This window comes from Heterodontus francisci, chromosome 16, assembly GCF_036365525.1.
Source record: "Heterodontus francisci isolate sHetFra1 chromosome 16, sHetFra1.hap1, whole genome shotgun sequence".
In the NCBI taxonomy this organism is placed as follows: domain Eukaryota; kingdom Metazoa; phylum Chordata; class Chondrichthyes; order Heterodontiformes; family Heterodontidae; genus Heterodontus; species Heterodontus francisci.
In genome coordinates this window covers 86,521,815-86,540,476 of record NC_090386.1, presented here as the reverse complement: position 1 = coordinate 86,540,476, position 18,662 = coordinate 86,521,815, and the positions used below count along the sequence as shown (strand labels likewise).

The 18,662-nt window shown below is 42.3% G+C and overlaps 1 protein-coding gene across 1 annotated transcript in view; it reads right to left on the bottom strand.

Moving 5' to 3' along the window:
• The window catches only part of LOC137378293 (Na(+)/dicarboxylate cotransporter 3-like), a 53,341-nt gene continuing 34,679 nt past the window's right edge, over window positions 1-18,662 (bottom strand). The window contains exons 9-13 of the mRNA XM_068048534.1: window positions 12,509-12,606; window positions 10,700-10,812; window positions 8,482-8,643; window positions 5,504-5,641; window positions 1-2,782 (exon numbers count right to left, since the gene is read on the bottom strand). Of these exons, the coding sequence (XP_067904635.1) occupies window positions 2,606-2,782; window positions 5,504-5,641; window positions 8,482-8,643; window positions 10,700-10,812; window positions 12,509-12,606 (688 nt within the window). The 3' untranslated portion in view covers window positions 1-2,605. The remainder of the gene's footprint in view (window positions 2,783-5,503; window positions 5,642-8,481; window positions 8,644-10,699; window positions 10,813-12,508; window positions 12,607-18,662) is intronic.

Sequence of the window (18,662 nt, the reverse complement as noted above, 5' to 3'; positions counted from 1 at the left end):
TGGATAAGTACATGGATGATAGTAGAATGAAGGGTAGGTAGTTAGTTTGATCTTAGAGTAGGTTAAAGGTTCGGCACAACATTGTGGGCCGAAGGGCCTGTACTGTGCTGTACTGTTCTATGTTCTATGTATGTTATAACACCATAGAACTGCTCTCACAGATTATAATAAAAAGGATTTTAAGATTTTTCTCAATGTTCTGAGCAATTCACATACATGTTTTATGCATGCTTTTATTCCCTTCCTAAACCTCTCACCTTCTTTAAGATGCTCTGTAAAACCTACCTCTGACCAAGCTTTTGGTCATCTGTCCTAATATCTCCTTTTGTGACTTGTTGTTAAAGGTTGTTTGGTACTTGCTCCTTTGAAGTTACTTGGGACATTTTATTGTGCAAGTTGTAAAATACAACTTGTTATTGTATTTTTATGTTCTTTTCCTTTCCCAAAAAGGTACCAATTGGCATTTAGCCACAGTTCCCTGCATTTGAATCATATTTGCTGGCGGCTCGGCCTCTCACAAGGCCTGTGGGAGCTCCCAATACAGTCAGAACCTGGGTATACCTGGGTCGCATCTATTGTACTGTTCATCTGCTGCATGGGTGCACAGAAGGGCTGAGAAACTTTGGTCTCAGTGCGTTAGAACACTAGCTCAGGGAATTAAGGATGATACAGCACAGAAGGAGGCCATTCGGCCCATCGTGCCTGTGCCAGATCTTTGAAAGAGCTATCAAGTTAATCCCATTCCCCTGCTTTTTTACCATAGCCCTGTAAATTTTTGCCCTTCGGGAATTTATCACGTTCTCTTTTGAAAGTTAATATTGAATCTGCTTCCACCACCCTTTCAGGCAGTGCATTCTAGATCATAACAACTCACTGTGTCAGTCATGTTAAATCAGTGTCCTCTGGTTACCAACCATGCTACCAATGGAACAATTCCTCCTTATTTACTCTATCAAAACCATTCATGATTTTGAACGCCTCTCTCAAATCTCTTCTTAACCTTCTCTTGTTCTAAGGAGAATCCTAGATTAACCAGTTTTCTTATTCATTACATTGAACTTTACAGCACATTTTATTTTCTCACATTAATGGGAGCACTACGCTTAAAAACATTTAATATAGATATATATTTTTACAAATCTTGGGGATAATAAAGAAAAGCAAATGCCTATTATGTATCGCAACTTTAGGATAAATGATTACAAGAATCCATTGAGTTACTTTGGCGTGATTTCATCTGCAAGTAGGTCTAACATCAAGTGTGGGTATTCACAGGGTTCAATTCTAAATGAAAGTTATTTTGCACTAAAGAAATAGTTTTGTTATATTCTTGAACAAAAATGCTGATTCAAGAAAGGCCACATGCAAGGATTCAATTTCACTGTTGCTCACCAGTTGCTGTCAGGTCACAATAGTTTACAGAGAGAGACAGAAGCCGACAGTATAAAGGGGATAAGGGGATTCAATGTCAATGCTTCACTGACATCATCAAGTGCAGATCTTGGCCTCAAAATTCAAACATGCCCAATTTTAACCTTGTTTGTTGTGACGTAACAGACATTCCCTTCAAGGACTGCCTGCTAGGCCACATTTAGATCTGGTTTTCCTGAATGCAACAGTGCTTTGTTTTAACGTGGGTCCAATGCACTTACAAACGAATGGGATGACACTGGAAAACAAAGTAAGTAGTTAACATTTACTTTTAAGAAAAGAAAATGTCGCAACAAAGCATGTTAACCAGAAGCGATGGTAAAACAGGAAATAAAAATAGGAGAATGTGGTAATGATCTGGAACTCGCTGTCCACAAGGGTGGTGGAAGCGGAGACAATCAATGACTTCAAGAGGAAGTTGGATGGCCACCTGAGAGAGATAGACTGGGGCGACGGGGATCAAGCCAGGGAGTGGGACTGACAGCATAGTTCTGAGGAGAGCCGGCATGGACTCAATGGGCTGAATGGCCTTCTTCTGGGCCGTAAATGACTCTATGAGATAGACAAAGAGGAAGTAAAGAATGATGGAAAAAGTGACAGGGTAAGCAAAAGTAATGTATTTTCTAAAATTTGTTTTACAAATGTGTTTATTTTGTACTGCTATTATTACAGCAATAAAGAAATGCCTGATATTTGAATATCTCTATTACTGAAATATTAGGCTTCATTTCACTGGCATTGAAAAATTGGAGGGCAAGTAAGCTGCTCTTCCATAATTCTTAGGGGCTTGTCACTTGTAAAGTAGAATTGTGAGCTAGCCGATCACTTGCCGAGGTGTTGTATATGGACAGGGAAAGAGGAAATGCAGAAGAAATCATAAATAACTTTCACAAAACCAATGACCTCAGGTGTAAAATAATATCCTCAAACATTTGGGTTCACTCTCTCACTTCTGTCCTTGAATGAGTGACCCTCAGCAGCTTGAATTCTCAAGTCCTTGTGAAATACTCATTGAGTTCTTCCTTGTCAATGAAACCAACACAAATTGTTTAAAGAAGCATTGGCATTTAAGAGTGTGGCCCCTTGAAGCTGGATCTCATTGCTGATCTGAGCAGTCCTTGAAATCCAGCTGGTGAAAGTGCATTAACCATGCCAAGAAAGCCCAGGTATACGATCAGTAAGTTGTATTCAGAAACTGCTGCTTGACGTTTGTCGCTGCTCTGGTGTCATTCATGAATGGCTCCGCCCACTTAGGAAATGTCGACAACTTGAAGATGAGACTGCCCCATGTGTTGAGGGATAGGTTAACAAAGATGATTCCCAGGATATTCATCAGCATTCCCGCCTTTATCTGGGGAGACAAAACCAGCTTTTCAGAGGGTAGGGTTTGCACTTCTGCAAAAGGTACAAAGCTCTCGTCAAAATTCAGGTGGCACTGCCATGACTTCCTACAAGCCCGCATTTCTGATACACTCCCAGTGACGAGCTTTGCCTGCTGAATTTGTGAATCTGTAAAATTATCCCCTGGAATTTTTTAAAATGAAATTTTTTTTGCTTTTGACGATTAAGGTTTTAGTCTACCGCGACATTGTGCCAGCAGCTTATCCATACCATCTAGGAGAGATGCTGATTAGGTGTCTAGCACGCTCCCTCTTAAGTGGGGAATGAAACCCAGAGACTAAGTCGCCCAAAGATAACTGACTGAGCCTCTCCACCCTTTGCCATGTGACAAAAAAGAGTTTCGACTGAAAATACATTCAATGGGCTGGATTTCATCAAGCCCATGATGTCGGGCTCCATGGTGGGTGGTGGGGTCGGAAGATAGTTGTGGCAAAGGCCCGCCATGGAGCTCAATGCCAGGAGGGCCTGGCCCAATCCTCCCAGCAGTGGCGATGCTCCGTGGTGGCCACCCCGCCACTGGGCGACGGAATCTGGATTTAAATATTTAAATTAATGAGATGAATAAATTTAAATCAACTTACCCTGAATCTTCTGGGCCTGACGCAATCGTCAGTGCGGTGGCCGGCTCTGGCGACAGCAGGCGTATCACTGGTGGGGAGGGGGGAGGAACTGAGATTTTTACTGTGGGGTGGCGGGGGAGGGGTGGGGGGTGGGGGAAACGAGGTCAAATAAGCATCATCAGTGTAGGGGATGGTGGGAAGGGGTGAACTTTCAACTTTGTGCAGTCTGAGGGTGGGAAGGTCAGAATTCAATGGTAAGTGTTTTGGGGGGGAAACGGGCAAAGACTTACTGTAATTTTTATTGGAGGGTTGGAAAGAGGCGTAACAATTTTATTTTGTACATTTTGGGGAGGGTTCACTTTAAAAATTCAAATTTGCCCTTTAAAAAGGGCGCCAGCCCCTGCGCAGAGGCAGCAAATGCCATTGCCAGCAATGGGCAGCCTGCTTCCCTCCACATGATTTGGGGAGAGGGCGGGCCGCCCCGGCTACTTAAATGAGCCGCCATGCGGGAGATCGCGGTGGCTCTTTGGTGTGCAGCTCACGCATGTAGGTTGCCATTTTGCGAGCTTGCCGCCGAGATCGGCGGTGGGCTCTTAAAATCCAGCCCAATGTCTTATTGAATTATGATCAAATTATCAGTTAAAATCAAAATCAGGCTGAAACATAGGGCTGAATTTAAGTTCTCGCTGCGGACCTGGAAGCGGGTGCTGTCGCTGCCTATGATGTGTGTGGCCGGCTGACCGCGATTACATGGCGGGTGGCCATTTTACAAAATGGAGGAATGGGGTCCATTAAAGGCCTGCTACCCAACCCGACCCCAATGGGACCCGACGACATGTGTCGTGTTTGGGTCGCTCTTCCTGGTCCGGTTTCTGGGCTCGGGTCCGGGTCAGTCTGGTCCTGGTCCGTGTCCGGGTCGGACACACACAGTAAGTATTACATTTTGCTCTGCTGGGAAGCTGAGTTTAGTAAGTGTCAAAAGTTGAAAAGTCTACCTGAGCTGGGAGTCCGGGGCGTCAAGGAGGGAATCTCTGAGTCTGCGCAGTGAACGAGTGAGCGCCTCTATGACGTCATCGCACTCACGCTGCAGCTTCCTACAGATTCCGAATCGGAAGGTAGGTAAAGTGAACATTCCGGTGGTCGGGTCGGGCTCAGGTTAGGCTTAGGTCGGGTCAGGCGCGGGAAAAAATTGGAGGGACTCGGGCCGGGTCGGGCTCGGGTCCAATGTGGTTCTGTCAAGTTGTGCGGAGTGACCCCATACCATTCCCACTGTACCCTCTCACCCATTACTCTGCCCACTCGGCACTGCCACTCGAGACCCAAGCCCACCCGAAACCAAGCCCACCCATGCAAAGTTCACAGCACTGCAGGCCGACATTGTCCTCCATTCCTCCCTCTTCCCCTATCCTGTGCTCATCATGGCTGCCTTCCCGTCACAGCACTGAGGCCCTTTTAACGGCTAGGGATCCGAAGGCACAGGAGGGCCGCCCACCCAAGACCTTCACTGAATCAGGATCAATTGCATGGCTAATGTATTGCAACGACCTGTTCATCAATTCAAATGGCAGTCCTGTTGCAATGGGGTGGTGATGCCACCTTGGAGCTTTCCCGCCATTGACTAAATCCGGAACCGACGATACGATGTCGGATTTCTGGGCATGCGCGTCTGTCACCATTCTCTGGCCCCCCCCCCCCCACCCCTTCATTTCCACTCCAAACGGCCTCACAAAACTCAGCCCATAATTTTAATTTCTAATTTTAAATTAATTTCTAATTCTATGACTATGACTATGACTCTAATTTTATGATCCCATAAGATGTTACTGTGGAATATAATCATCAAAACACCGATCAGAATTCCTGAATCTCATAATTAAAAGAGAATTTGACCTTGTATATTGTAGGTGATGCCACATTTTACCATTTCCATGGAAAAATGGAGGGAATGGCAGAATGCAAGAGCCAAAATACTGGAATCCCACAAAATAAAAATTGTTTAGTCATGGCAAACCACTTAGCCCTGCTTATAATGAACAGTGTCTGCAGTACTTTACACCCTTCCCCATCATAGTAATGACAATAAATATTTTAAAACATTAATTTTCACGTACCATGTCCTTGACTTTTAACTGCCCCGTAGTGAAGGCAATGGCATTTGGAGGTGTTGCGACTGGTAGCATAAAGGCAAATGAGCAGCTTACTGCCCCTGGAATCATCAGGTACAAAGGATGCACCCTCACACGAACAGCCTACAAGAAAGGATTTCAGGTCACATGAGTCTGAACTGCAAAAGTTTTGATGGAAAGTGGCAGTGTTGAAGTTGAGTGAAACTGCCTCTTTCAAAATACAGTAAAATAATCTTTCAGCCTTTCTACGTCACTTAACATTTTTTCAGTATTGGAAAACATTTTCTCGAACCTTTTTGAAAATGTTTGTTCCCTCTCTCATGTTCAAAGTGATAGGGAACAGGCTATTTCTGCCTTTGATAAGATACAAATGATAAGAGCATGTTGGACAATATATAGTTCCATCATTTGCCGTAAGGGCTTTTAGAGCAGTGCTGGGAGCTAGGAACTTTGGTGTGTTCTTATGCTTCAGGGTTGCTATGAAGGAAGAGAGGGCTTTGTAAAATTTAAAGAGCCGACCACTAGGAGAACTCGTTATTTTTTCTTTCAATAGTGCCATGATGTATCCACCTGAACAGGCAGATGGGGCCTCAGTCCAAATCCTTTTAATTAAATCGATAAAGATATTTAAATCATCAGACGGGAACACTACAATCGTAAGCACCCCTTTTTAGAGGGAATGACATAAGTTTCAAATTATGACAAAGCTAACAAATAAAAACTTAGCAAATTTTAATTTTGTTCTCCTTATCCAATATGCACTCCAGTTCCTCCAGTGCCCACTGGTCGTGGAAAACCTCAAGTGTATCAGCAGACACTGTGTGCTCCCTCTCCATGGACACAAGGGTGCGGAAGAGCAGCAGGCAGCCAGAGTGAACACCCCCATCAACCATGCTCTACTTGAGGCCTGTTAATGGGCAGGCCCAGGAGCTGATCTCCAACTGACCTGCTCCTCTCTGCTCCGGGTTGCCAAAGATCAGGAGCGTGGGACTGAAGTGTAGCCAGAAATAGACAAGCAACTCCTTCAAATAATGGAAGAGGGGCTGCAACCCCTCTGTAAAGGGGCCTCAGTCTAATGTCTCATTTGAAAGTCGGCACCTCTGACAATGCAGCACTCCCTCAGTATTGCACCGAAGGAGCTAACAAGCTAGGGTGTTGTAAAACCTTATGAGAACCAATTAGAATACTTCTAGTGGATCCTCATTTGAATAAGAAAGCCTGATATTTTTGCAGTTTTAAATGCACAACTATCATTTAGAGGATTATTTTGTCATAGCGTCAGAAACAAGGCAATGTCCTTTAACACTTCTGTATTGGGGACTATTTTACTCACTCACTCTGCTTTAATCTGCAGCATCACTGCAATAATGTGGTTTTCCTTTTGGAAAAGACATGACAAAATTTCATGCTATTGGCACATGCCAAATAACAATGGTCCTTTAATCGTTGCTATGTGGAGGAAGAGGAAATGGAGCTGAAAGCTGGAGTGTTCAGCTAGAGACACTGATGAAGTTAAAGTCTCTTTAAGAAGATATTTTAGTTAAAGATTGGATTTCAAATACAATCTTGTTTTTAAACATCTGTATATCTCTATTTTTTTAAAGTCCTGTACAAACCTGACCTGTGTAGTGACATGTGACAATCAAAGTAATTGGGAGAGAAGCAGAAAGTTGTGTAAAGTTCATTTGTTAATCTCCCATATTGGGGTTAATTGTTGCACCCATGCTGTGTTATCTATGCACGGCCAGAGTTACTTAGAAGTGCTTCTCTCTCCACAGATGCTGCCAGACCTGCTGAGTATTTCCAGCATTTCTTGTTTTTATTTCAGATTTCCAATATTTTGCTTTTATTTACTTAGAAGTGCACTTCCAGGTGGTGAGGGTCTACCTCTGCTCCTGGGAAGCACATGAGGGACAGAAAACCAAGTTTAGAGCTTCAATTCAAACAAGCACCAAGATGTAGCTTGACTGGTGGCAAGAAGGACCCTCCCCTTCAGAATTTTCCTGTACGCCTGGAGTCTCACCACCTCCACACGCTGGCCTCGAAGTGGCTGTTGTGGAGAAGAGACTGTCGTCCTCCTCCTTCTGGAATGTGCCTTAGCAAAGCAGGTCTGGAAAGAGATGCAATTGTTTTTGGGAGAGGTTCATCCTGAGCAGCTCAGTAATGCAGGAATCTGTGCTCTACGGGCTGTTCCCAGGAATGCACACCGAGACAAACATCAACTGCTACTGGACGACCATCAACTCTTTAAAGACGCTCTTTGGTCTGCCTGAAAATTGGCTTGGGGAGTCTAGGACTGGGGCCACAATCGAAAGATTAGAGCTAGACCTCTCAGGAGTGAAATTATGAAATACTTTTACACATAAAGGGTGGTAGAAGTTTGGAACTCTCTTCTGCAAAGGGCAATTGATGATAGATCATTGTAAATTTTAAAAATAAGATTGATCGATTTTTGTTAACCAGAAGTATTAAGTGATATGGGGCAAACTCGGGTAAATGGAGTTAAGTCACAGATCAGCAGAATAGGCTGAAGGGGCTAAATGACCTACTTCTGTTGCTATGTTCCCATATAAGTATAAGAAGGAAAATGCCCAATGCAGAGTTTCATCTTCCAGGAGCACATATTAGGAATCTGTGTGCATGCTTCCCATGATTTTTCATTCATTCTGGACCCAATATAGGGGAGTACATACCCAGGTTCCTGATCTAAGCACCTGACAGGTGTTACAGGAAAGCGAATATGTAAAATTACCCATAGTAAAAATATATCATAGCTTCAAAGAGCTTCTTCAAAGAACACACAAAGAACAGCATGGGAGTAAGTAACACAGTTTCTATCCCTTTCCTTGGTGTTTGTAACCATGGAGATACCAAACAGCAAAGAAAATTGTAAGTGTTGGGAATAGTCACTGTTTGTTCTGCAACTTGATCAGTTGATCAGGCAAAATAAGTTGAGAGCTCACCAATTCAGCCAAAACAGGCAGAAAGATTACGCTTGTGGCAGTGTTGCTGGCAAATTCAGTAAACGAGGCAATGACCAGGCAGATAAGTAGGACAGCGATACTGGGTGAGATATGTTCCAGGGGATGCAAACGGTTTCCAATCCACCTAGACAGCCCTGACTCCTAGTAATAAAAAAAAAAGAAAACCCAAACAAGACTTTTAAATACATGGAACACACAAGCTTTTGAATTAGTATTTTGATATCACATTCAACTACGGTACTCTGAAAAAGTACTACAGTAAATGCTGACTGGAAAGAAGATGCAGCCATCAGGGACCAATTGCATTAAGGCCCCAAAATATGATTTTATATATCCACAGAGAAGGCAGGTTTACCATCTCATCTCACTTGCTGACAGTGCAGCGGGCTCTCAGTACAGAAATGTTGGCCTAAATTATCTGTTTACGTTTCTGCAGTGAGGCACAAACCCACAACCTTTTGACTCAGAAACAATAGTGGTGTCCACTGAGCCACAGTTGACACCTAAAGAGCAGAGAAGGTTAAGGGGAGATTTAATAAGAGGTGTTTACATTTCTGAAGGGTTTTGACAGAATAGATAGGGAGAGACTGTTTCCACCGGCAAGAGGAACAGTAACCAGAGGACACAGATTTAAGATGGTTGGAAGATAAATGCTGCTTTAAAGGGGAAGGGGAAGCAATCCCAGGAGGGAAGGGAGGTGGGTGTGGGGGGACAAAGAGATCACCAATGGGTGAGAAGATCTTTGTGCATTAATGCTTCTCCTGGCCCTGCAAAAATCCTTTAAAAAGCATTCATTTTTATTTAACGTGTTTTTAAGTGGCACTCCTACAGCGGTTCATTTAAGGGTTGCTGACTATGCTGATCCACACCAGGTAAAAATGGACTGTGCACTTTTCGTTCATTGGTCCCTGAAAACGCATTGGGGACCTCTGCTCTGACTGCCCATTTTCAAAATTGAATGGAAATGGCAGTGGCCAAATGTGAAGTGAATGGGTTGGCAGTGGGATGAGGGTTTAGGTCACACACTGTCATTCTTCCCTGCATTGTTACCTCTCTGTCTGAAAATGGGGATGAGAATCAGCCCTGTTGTCAGGTTAAAAATAAAAAAACAGGAACAGGAAATTTGTATCTCTGGGGTCAAATTATTCAAGGATATTACGAAGGAAATTAAAAAAGGGAATGCAAAGGATGTGTTAGTTTTTCAAAAAGACATTTGGTAAAGTCCCACAAAAGAAACTTTGAAGAGTAAGTCCCATGGTATTAGAACAAAAATCAACAGGGTATGCGGAGCAGGCCCGAAAGAGGAGTTGAGGCCTGGGAGAGATCAGCCATGATCTTATTGAATGGCGGGGCAGGCTTGAGGGGCTGAATGGCCTACTCCTGCTGCTATTTCTTATGTTCTTATGTTCTAGAAGAGTGGCCGAAGGATCGAAAACAGAAGTCAATGGCTATTTCTCAGAAGGTTTTAGGATCTTCCTAGTTCCTCATATGCACAAATGATTTGGACACAGGAGAGTAGGTTAAATTTTATGATTTATTTCTCCTGGTGAGGGAACCTCATGTAGTAGGGTGCATTTTGGAAAGCTGTGTGTGCACTAAATGGATGTAAAGTTGGCTCAGTTATGAATCGAGTACATTTTCTTTTCACCTCCACTCCTACTTTTAAAAGGCACACGAGATTCAGGCTCTGTATATAGGAGCAAATAAAACAGAAGCAAGAATCTGTGCCAAAGTTCACGCATTGTGCATAGCTTTGGGCACCTCATTATATAAAGGATATTGAAACCAAGGGATGAGGAGATGTAGTTACAATGAAATAATTGAAAAGCTAGGGCCGTGCTCACTACAACAGAGACGTTGAAAGAGAAAGATCTAATGGAAGTGTTCAAAATTATACATGGGTTTGAGAGGGTGAAGCAGAAAAGGTTATGTCCAGTGCTCGATGGTTGAGTAACAAGGGGCATAACTTATTAGAAAGCATTTTTCTAGACAAAAGATTACTAGAATATGGATTGCCACAAATTACCATTGAAGTCAAGTCAATCACAATGTTTAGAAGGAAATTGAACATTTCAAGAAAACTATAGCAGTGCGAGGGGAAAATGAGACAAGATGAAATAGCTTGAGTGTGGAGCTAGCAATGAGTGGCTGAAGCGGTCTTCTTATGCTTAAATTTCTGTGATCTTACAGCAATTACCTCACATCCTTTTGCGATCGCAAATCCTCCTCCCACCAGTAATATTACGTTCCAGGCCACGTTGTCTTGGACTTTTTTCCAAGTCAACAGTGGCTGGTTTGGAGTAATTGGCTCTGGCAACAAGAAGGAGAGAATTAAAATTTCACAGATGCTGCCAGACCTGTTGAGTATGTACAGCACTTCCTGTTTTTATCTCAGATTTCCAGCATCTGCAGTATTTTGCTTTTAAAAAAAATAAGCTGGTTCATTCAGTTAAGGATTAATGATCAGTTAAAATTATTTCACTAAAAAGACTTGCATTTATGTAGTGCCTTTCATGGCCACAAGACGTCCCAAAATACTTTACAGTCAATGACGTACTTTGGAACTGTAATTACTGTTGTAATGTAGGAAACGCGGCTGCCAATTTTCACACAGCAAGCTCCCACAAACAACAATGTAATAATGACCATATAATCTGTTCTTGTGATTTTGATTGAGGGATAACTTTTGGCCAGGACACTGGGGATAACTCGCTCTTCTTCGAAATAGTGCCATGGGATCTATCAGGTTCACCTGAAAGAGCAGATGAGGCCTCAGTTGAACAATTCATCCAAAAGACGGTGACTAAGCCCATGACCTCTACCAATTGTAAGGACAAGGGCAGCAGGTGCATGAGAACACCACCACCTCCAAGTTCATCTCCAAGACATGCAACATCATGACTTGGGGAAATATATTCATCATTGCTGGATCAAAATCCTGGAACTCCCTACCCAGCAGCACTGTGTGAGCAGCTTCAACTCACGGACTGTAGCTGTTGAAGACGGTGGCTCCTCACCATATTCTCATGGACAATTAGAGATGGACAATAAATGCTGGCTTTGTCAGCAATTCCCACATCCCATGAAATGAATTTTCAAAAAAATCATGACTGATATGTTAATGAAAAGTTCCAAGACAAAGGCTGATATTTTCCATAAAGATTCATGGTCATCGATGCAATAATTTATATGAATATAGCACTTCACATGTTTTACTACAGAAAGCCAGTTGGTGAAGGATAGAATTGGAGATCATTTTTACACACTTTTATATTTATTTACGGGGTACACATTACAAGCATACATTTTGTAACACAACACCCACATTTAGTCTGTGCCAAGGGTGCTCAAGTGAATGCCCAGTTAATGCCTACCACCTGCATATAATGAAACATAATTAATATACAATTACCAGCATAGGTGTAAGGGACTAAAATGGGTGCTTAGCCAAAGAGGGATGTCAAAAAGGCTTGGTCAAAGAGGTGAGTCTTAAGCTGGATCTTAAAGGAGGAGAGGATGGTAGAGGATTTTAGGGAGGGAATTCCAGGTTATGGAACTTAGACAGCCGATAGTCAATGGCAAGGTAAAGGAAGGTGATGCATAGTGAGACTGTTAGCTTTGACAAGGAGTTACAGAGCAATAATACAACTAAGGGGCTCACACCACCTTGTACCCTATTCTTGTTTCTTATGGCTTAGAACATCATTGATCTTTTGAGATGGTTTATAATCTTGCTATTTACTATTGAAATCCACTGCAATTTAAAAACATATATTTGGTATATAAGTGTGACAAAAATTGTATCTTTTTTCCTTGTGTTAATTTATCTTTTCTTTTGGCATGTGGGCTGCAAATTCCTTGCACGTACACACTATATTATTCATAAAACAATTAGGAACAGAACTGACTCTTTGTCTGATCGAGCAAGTAGGAATCAGAAGAACCTCTCCAAGAAGAAGTTACAATATGCATGTGCCACACGTCATCAGTAAGTGAATGAACCTACCTTTGGGATTCGTGTTCCATTTGAACGAAGGTTTCCGCGAGGGGAAGATGAACAATATAATAACGACTGTCATTGCAACCACGGCATCTGTGACATACCTAAGAGACAACAGAAGAAAAACAAGCTTGCTTTATAATTTCATATGCCTTTGATTTTACAGAAAGGTTTGAACTTTTATAAGTTTAATAGACAAGGTTCCTCTCTGGAGGATAAACTGACCAGTGAATGTTCGTGAGGTTAAGAGGCACATTTTAGGAAGATACTGATTAAATTACTGCTTAAATAACCTGAACAAACTGCAATGGCTCTCTTCTGGATACTGCACCATTACCTCCATAGTCCTCCAAGAATCTATCCTTGGTTCCCTCCTATTCCTCTACAGGCCAGCCTTTGGTGAATTCAACCACATTTTTAAGGTCAGCTTCCACATGTAGGCTAAAGAGAACTGGCTCTCCCTCCCTAGTGTGTCTGTCAAGACCTGCAGTCTTTGTGTTGTCAGACTACTCGCCTGACATGCAGTTTGAATGAACCACAGTTTTCATCAGTTGAATGCTGGGATGGCCAAATACATTGGTCCTGGTTTTAACCCATTCATAACCCACCCAAGAGTTACACAGAGTTAAAATCGGACCCATTGTCTTTGGCCTCTGCCACAAATTCTGCACTGTTGCCACCAATTCCATCCCTCTTTCCAGCCACTGTTTCAGGCTGAACCATATTGTTTGCAACCTTGGTATCTTACTCAACCCTGATCTGAGTTTCCGACCCTTGTATTCTCTCCATCACAAAACTTGCCTAACATCCACCTCTGTTACGTTCTTCCACTTCTACTACCACCTATCATCACCACCTTCTCAAGGAACATTAGAGATGGCAATAAATACTTGCCTTGCCAGTGATGCTCACATCCCATGAATGAATAAAATCCCTCAGCCCAACTCTGGTTGAAACCCTTATCCATGCTTTGTCATCTTTAGACTCGACTGTTCCAATGCTCTCCTAGCCTCCCATTCTCTGCCCTGTATAAACTTCAACTCATCCAAGATTCTGTTGCCTATATCCAATCCTGCACCATGTCCCATCAACCCCTCTCCTCATTGGCCTATCTTGGCCTTAAGGTCCTCAATGCCTCAAATTTAAGCCTGATCCTCACGTTTAAATCCCTTCACGGCCTCTCCTCTTGATATCTACCCTACAATGCCTCCCCAAGAACTCACTGTTTCTCTGACTCTGGGCACTTGTGTAACTGCTCCACTCACCACGCCATTGGTCGCTGTGACTTCAGCTGCCTAAGGCCTCATGCTCTGGATTTCCTCCTGTCACACTCACGCAAGGAGGAATTATGAACTATCTAATTAACTTATAAAACACACCCCAAAATGGGCACTTTTCCTGAAAAACAAGATGGAGTCAAGAGGTCAGATGACATTATCCTGTACTGCCATTACACATGGATACTACAAGAACCCTGACTCAATCTTCATGTCTGGACCAGCCTTGGAAAAGGCATTAAAATGTAAATGACCCTTTCTGTGTTAATGGATACTTCTCTTCAAAAATTGGGTTAACAATGGCATGGCAGACATGGTGTCTCCAAACTCAAACTTAAATTAATAACTGTGAAATATTGTCAAAATGGAATGAAGGGTGACATTCAGACCCATTGTCTAACAATGGCCCCAACATCAGACACCATTTCTGAGGACAATGGCAAAGAGAAACCATGGTCATATGACAGAAACCAGGGGTCTGATAGGGAGCTTAATATAATATGCTGGGCAGACAAAGACACAGAGCCAAAGAGAGAGAGGTTCCATCTGCTCCAGCAGAAGAAATCCATACCTGAGAAATTGTACCAGAGTTTTCGCTATTGAACTGTGACAGAGATACAACAAAACAAAGTCTGCAATAATAATTTCGCCCTCCTGAAACTTTCCAAGTTTTGTCTTCAGTGAACCAGGAAAAAGGTAAAACAAGCCTGCACCATTTTTTAAATCTTCACCCCCGGGGAAGAATGGCAGGTTTCCAGTGAATTCTTTTTAAAACCATGAGAACTAAACCATCATATCTTTTAATTTCTATCTTTTCTGTGTGCTTGTGTTTGTGTGTGTGTCTCTGTGTGAGTGTGAGCATGGGTGAAGTTGCGAATATTTTCGAGTGTTGTTTAATAAGCATTTACCTTTCTTAAGCCTATCAGAAAACCAGTCATTTGCCTGTTTGTTGACAATAAAAAGGCTCAGGGGTTAAAACACATTTCTAACAAAAAACGTTGTCTTCGGTCAGTTGAGAAGTGAAAAAAGGAAACCATCCCTATCATTTTCCACCTGTCAGTACTGTTCCCTTAAACCCCTCTGCCTCTCCAACTTCCTCAACTTCTTTAAAAGACTCCTCTTTGACCACTCTTCCCTAATATTTTCTTCTATGGTTTGGTATATTATTTTTGATTTGGCCTTTGGAAATTTCTCTTTCAATTTCATTGTAAACTTATGCTGGGACAAGAATTAAGACTGGCCATTCTCCACACATTGAGTTCCTGGTCTTGATGATCCTAGTTGGGGATATTGTCATGGTCCTGTAGTTTTTTTTGGAATATGCAGTTTGCCTTTAGGGCTTGCAAGGGATCAGTATTGCTTTAAGAACCAGCAAGCCTCAGGAGTTATAGGAAGGTGCATTTTCGTTGCCTTAGAAACAGCCATTTGGAGACTGTGATTCAGAGGGTGCATTCTCGTTACCATAGATATAGCCACTGGGAGTGAGCCTGATGCGATACATTTGTTACAATTCAGTTTTGAACTGGCTTATGAGTTGAAGACAGTTTGCTCTAACAGAACACACAGACAGAAGACACAGATACAGCCACAGCTGGTGTTGGCACCTGAGGAAAGAGCTCTCAACCATTTAAACTGAAGGAAGAGAAATTTAGTCTATTTAATTATTATTTCTCAAAATTCTAAAACATCAAGCCAAAATAGAGATCTCTGGTAATTTAAATTGAAGAAAGGGAAGTTAGACTGTGACAATCTTTTATCCTTCAAAAACTCTAAGGTCAGATTGATTCTGTTGAAAATGTTTGCAAGTCGTTAATTGTTGAAATTCGCTGGACTTCAAGCAACATTCTGCGGGGACTTCAAGCAACATTCTGCAAGGACTTCGAACAACATTGGACTGTAAATTTGCAAGGACTCTAATTTTTCTATTTTAAATGCTGTTTATATCTTCATAGTGTTTAAAATTTAGTTCTTCTAATTAAAGAGTTAATTTGTTGATTTAAAGACACCTGGTTTGGTTAGCCTCACTCAGGGGTTAATGATGGTACAATTTGGTTGGTCTTTCTTTAATTTGGATAGTTTTAAATGATATGTTAGGCGATCTGAGGAGCGATGGGATTGAATTATCGCGCATCTCTCCCACCACAGTCAGAATCGTATATTTTGATTGGGGGCTTTGTCAGGAGCGGTCGGTCGTAACAATATGCACAGCACAGGTCTTGTGCTTCCCCAGAGTGAGGAGAAAGGTTTAAGGAAAAAGATAGCTTGCCCTCCTGCAAATGGTCTACTCACAGAGCAAAATAAGGAAGGAAGAACAACCGTTCCACAGGGAAACAATAACTGGATGGAGCAAAAATAAAATGAGACCTGAAAAGAGTAACACGTTGAGGGGGAGAGGAAGGATTTTATTTTACTAGTTTAAACATCTATTTTATTCTGGACTATAAGCTGTCTATATTGTTTTGGCATGGCCTTTTCCCTGGGCTGTCTATGTTTCACACCTACTGAATTATTTTCCACTTGAATGTCCCCAAAGACTTTGACGGGATTTGGCATTGGCAGATCTAATTAACTTACCATCATATGGTATCCCACCAAAGCTATTTCCATTGACATGCAGTTTCCTAGCTCATACTGTGTGCTAGTTAATGGTTCATTCACTGAGCTTTTTACTCAGGGTTCTATCTCCTACTTTTTCTTCATCATTTCAATAACCTTTTCCAATCACCATCGAATCAATCTGATTTATTCTTTTGCTGACAATCTAATTTTACACTCCTCAACTTCCTTTGGATCACATGCCTTACTTCTCACAACCTCGAGTTCTCTCAATGTGCAAAGGCTGAATCACCAGTCCTCCATCTTCTCCATGCTTTTCAATAATGGAATAAAAAATTATTTCTTCCAGTTCCTCAAAGACACAGTTTCCCCATGTTTAAACAACAGCTACAACCTCTTACCCTCCAACTATTGTTATTTGTGGCCTCACTCTGATCTTCTTGCTAAGAACAGCTGTTCATCAATATTCTCTGTCTTCTATCCTTAGCCAATTACATACCCAAGTTACCGTTTAATCCCACGTGCTTCTATTTTCCAAATAAGTCTGTTACGTGATGCTTTATCAAATGCCTTTTGAAAATCCATGTGTACAACATCTATTGTACTCTCTTCATCAACCCTCTCAGTTACTTCATCAAAAAACTCAATTACGTTGCGAGACACGAGTTGCCTTTAACAAATCCATGCTGGCTGTTCCTCATTAACCCATGCTTCTCCTTCAAGTGAGAATTTTTCCCTTGGTCTTTAGTAGTTTTCCCACCACTGATCATGACATTTTTATAATATACAGGACAAAAATATTTTCTCATCAAACAATAAAAACACCACAGAAGGAGAGGTTGGAGGAATAATGGGAGAAATCCAATTGGATGTTGGAAAAACACCTAAGAAGGTACTTCAGAGGAACACTGAGAATAATCTGATAATGAGGCACTGGGTTGGGGGTGGGGTGCAGTGGACTTGTGCATTGCCTTTCGTCACTGCTGGTAGAGCATGGCTCTCCGACCCGAACCCAACAGAGCCCGACGGCACATGTCGAGCTCGGGTCGGGTCGGGTCGGATCGGGTCGCTCATCCAGGTCAGGGTTTGGTCGGGTCGGGCCAGGTTGGACACAGTGACAGCCAGGACATCAAGGCGGTAAACATGCATTTGGACTCCGCACTAGTCTGAAGTGAGCGATTCCATCCTCTTCAGTAAAGTTGATTATATTCTGGTGGTCAGGTCGGGTTGGGCGCAGGAAAATGTCAAAGGACTCGGGCCGGGTCGGGCTCGGGTTGGATGTGGTTCTGTCGGGCACGGGTCAGGTTTCATTTGCAGACCCGAGGAGGCCTTTAACTGCTGGAACTTACAACAACAGTAACTTCTACAGCACTGTCAGGCAAATCCCACCTGCCAAGACTGAGGCACACATTATTTCGCCACATGAACATTAAAACTTTAAAAATTGCAGTCTCTGACTGGAAGGATATTTGCATAGTACCAGACAATGTGGAAACAAAGGGAGCCAGTCCCTGTTCCTCCATTACACAGAAGTGGTCAAACCAGTTTTAGTCACATGGCTAACTGGCTGTGACAGAAAAATTTGAACCTCCAACTAAGGATGTCAATAGACTGTTCCATATAAGGAACTAGTCACATGACTAACCTGCGGGGCAACCTGGGAGTTTTTTCGAAGTTGAACTCCCATCAAAGGGATTTGAACTGGGAGAATGCCATGTGCTCATGGACTGAGAAGATCTCCTCTGCCTGCCTCTCTCCTGTCTGCCTGCCTTCATCTCTTCCCACGGAACTGAATCTTGTGAAAACATGCAAAACTAAAAGACAGAAAGATTTCCGACATGAACAAGGTTAAGAAGACGACTGGGCTCCAACCAAGCGCAAGACTATATCTTCAATCAAGGACCACAGCGAGCTTGAGAAACAGAAACAAGGTATTGTCTCAAACTGTTCTACTTATCTTTTCTTCTGCTCTTTTCTGTCCCTATTTTTTGCATGTTTATATCGCATATGCATGCTAGCTTGAGCGTGTCGTATATCCGTAAGTGTGAACCGTATTATAGTATAAGTTTTAAGGTTTTCATAAATTTCCTCTTTCAGCTTTAAACCAAAGAAAGCCTGCTTGTGCATAGTTCTTTGCCTTATAATTGGAAACTGTGAACAAGGATTCACACAAAGGGGAGTTCAAAACACAGTGTGTTTAAAAATTAAACCCTGTTACAATTAGACCAGGTAAAGATAGTAAAAGACCCCTAGACATTGCTCACTGGTCGTAATAAGCACCTTCAATGTAATAAAATGTCGCAAGGCATTTCACCGGAGCTTTATAA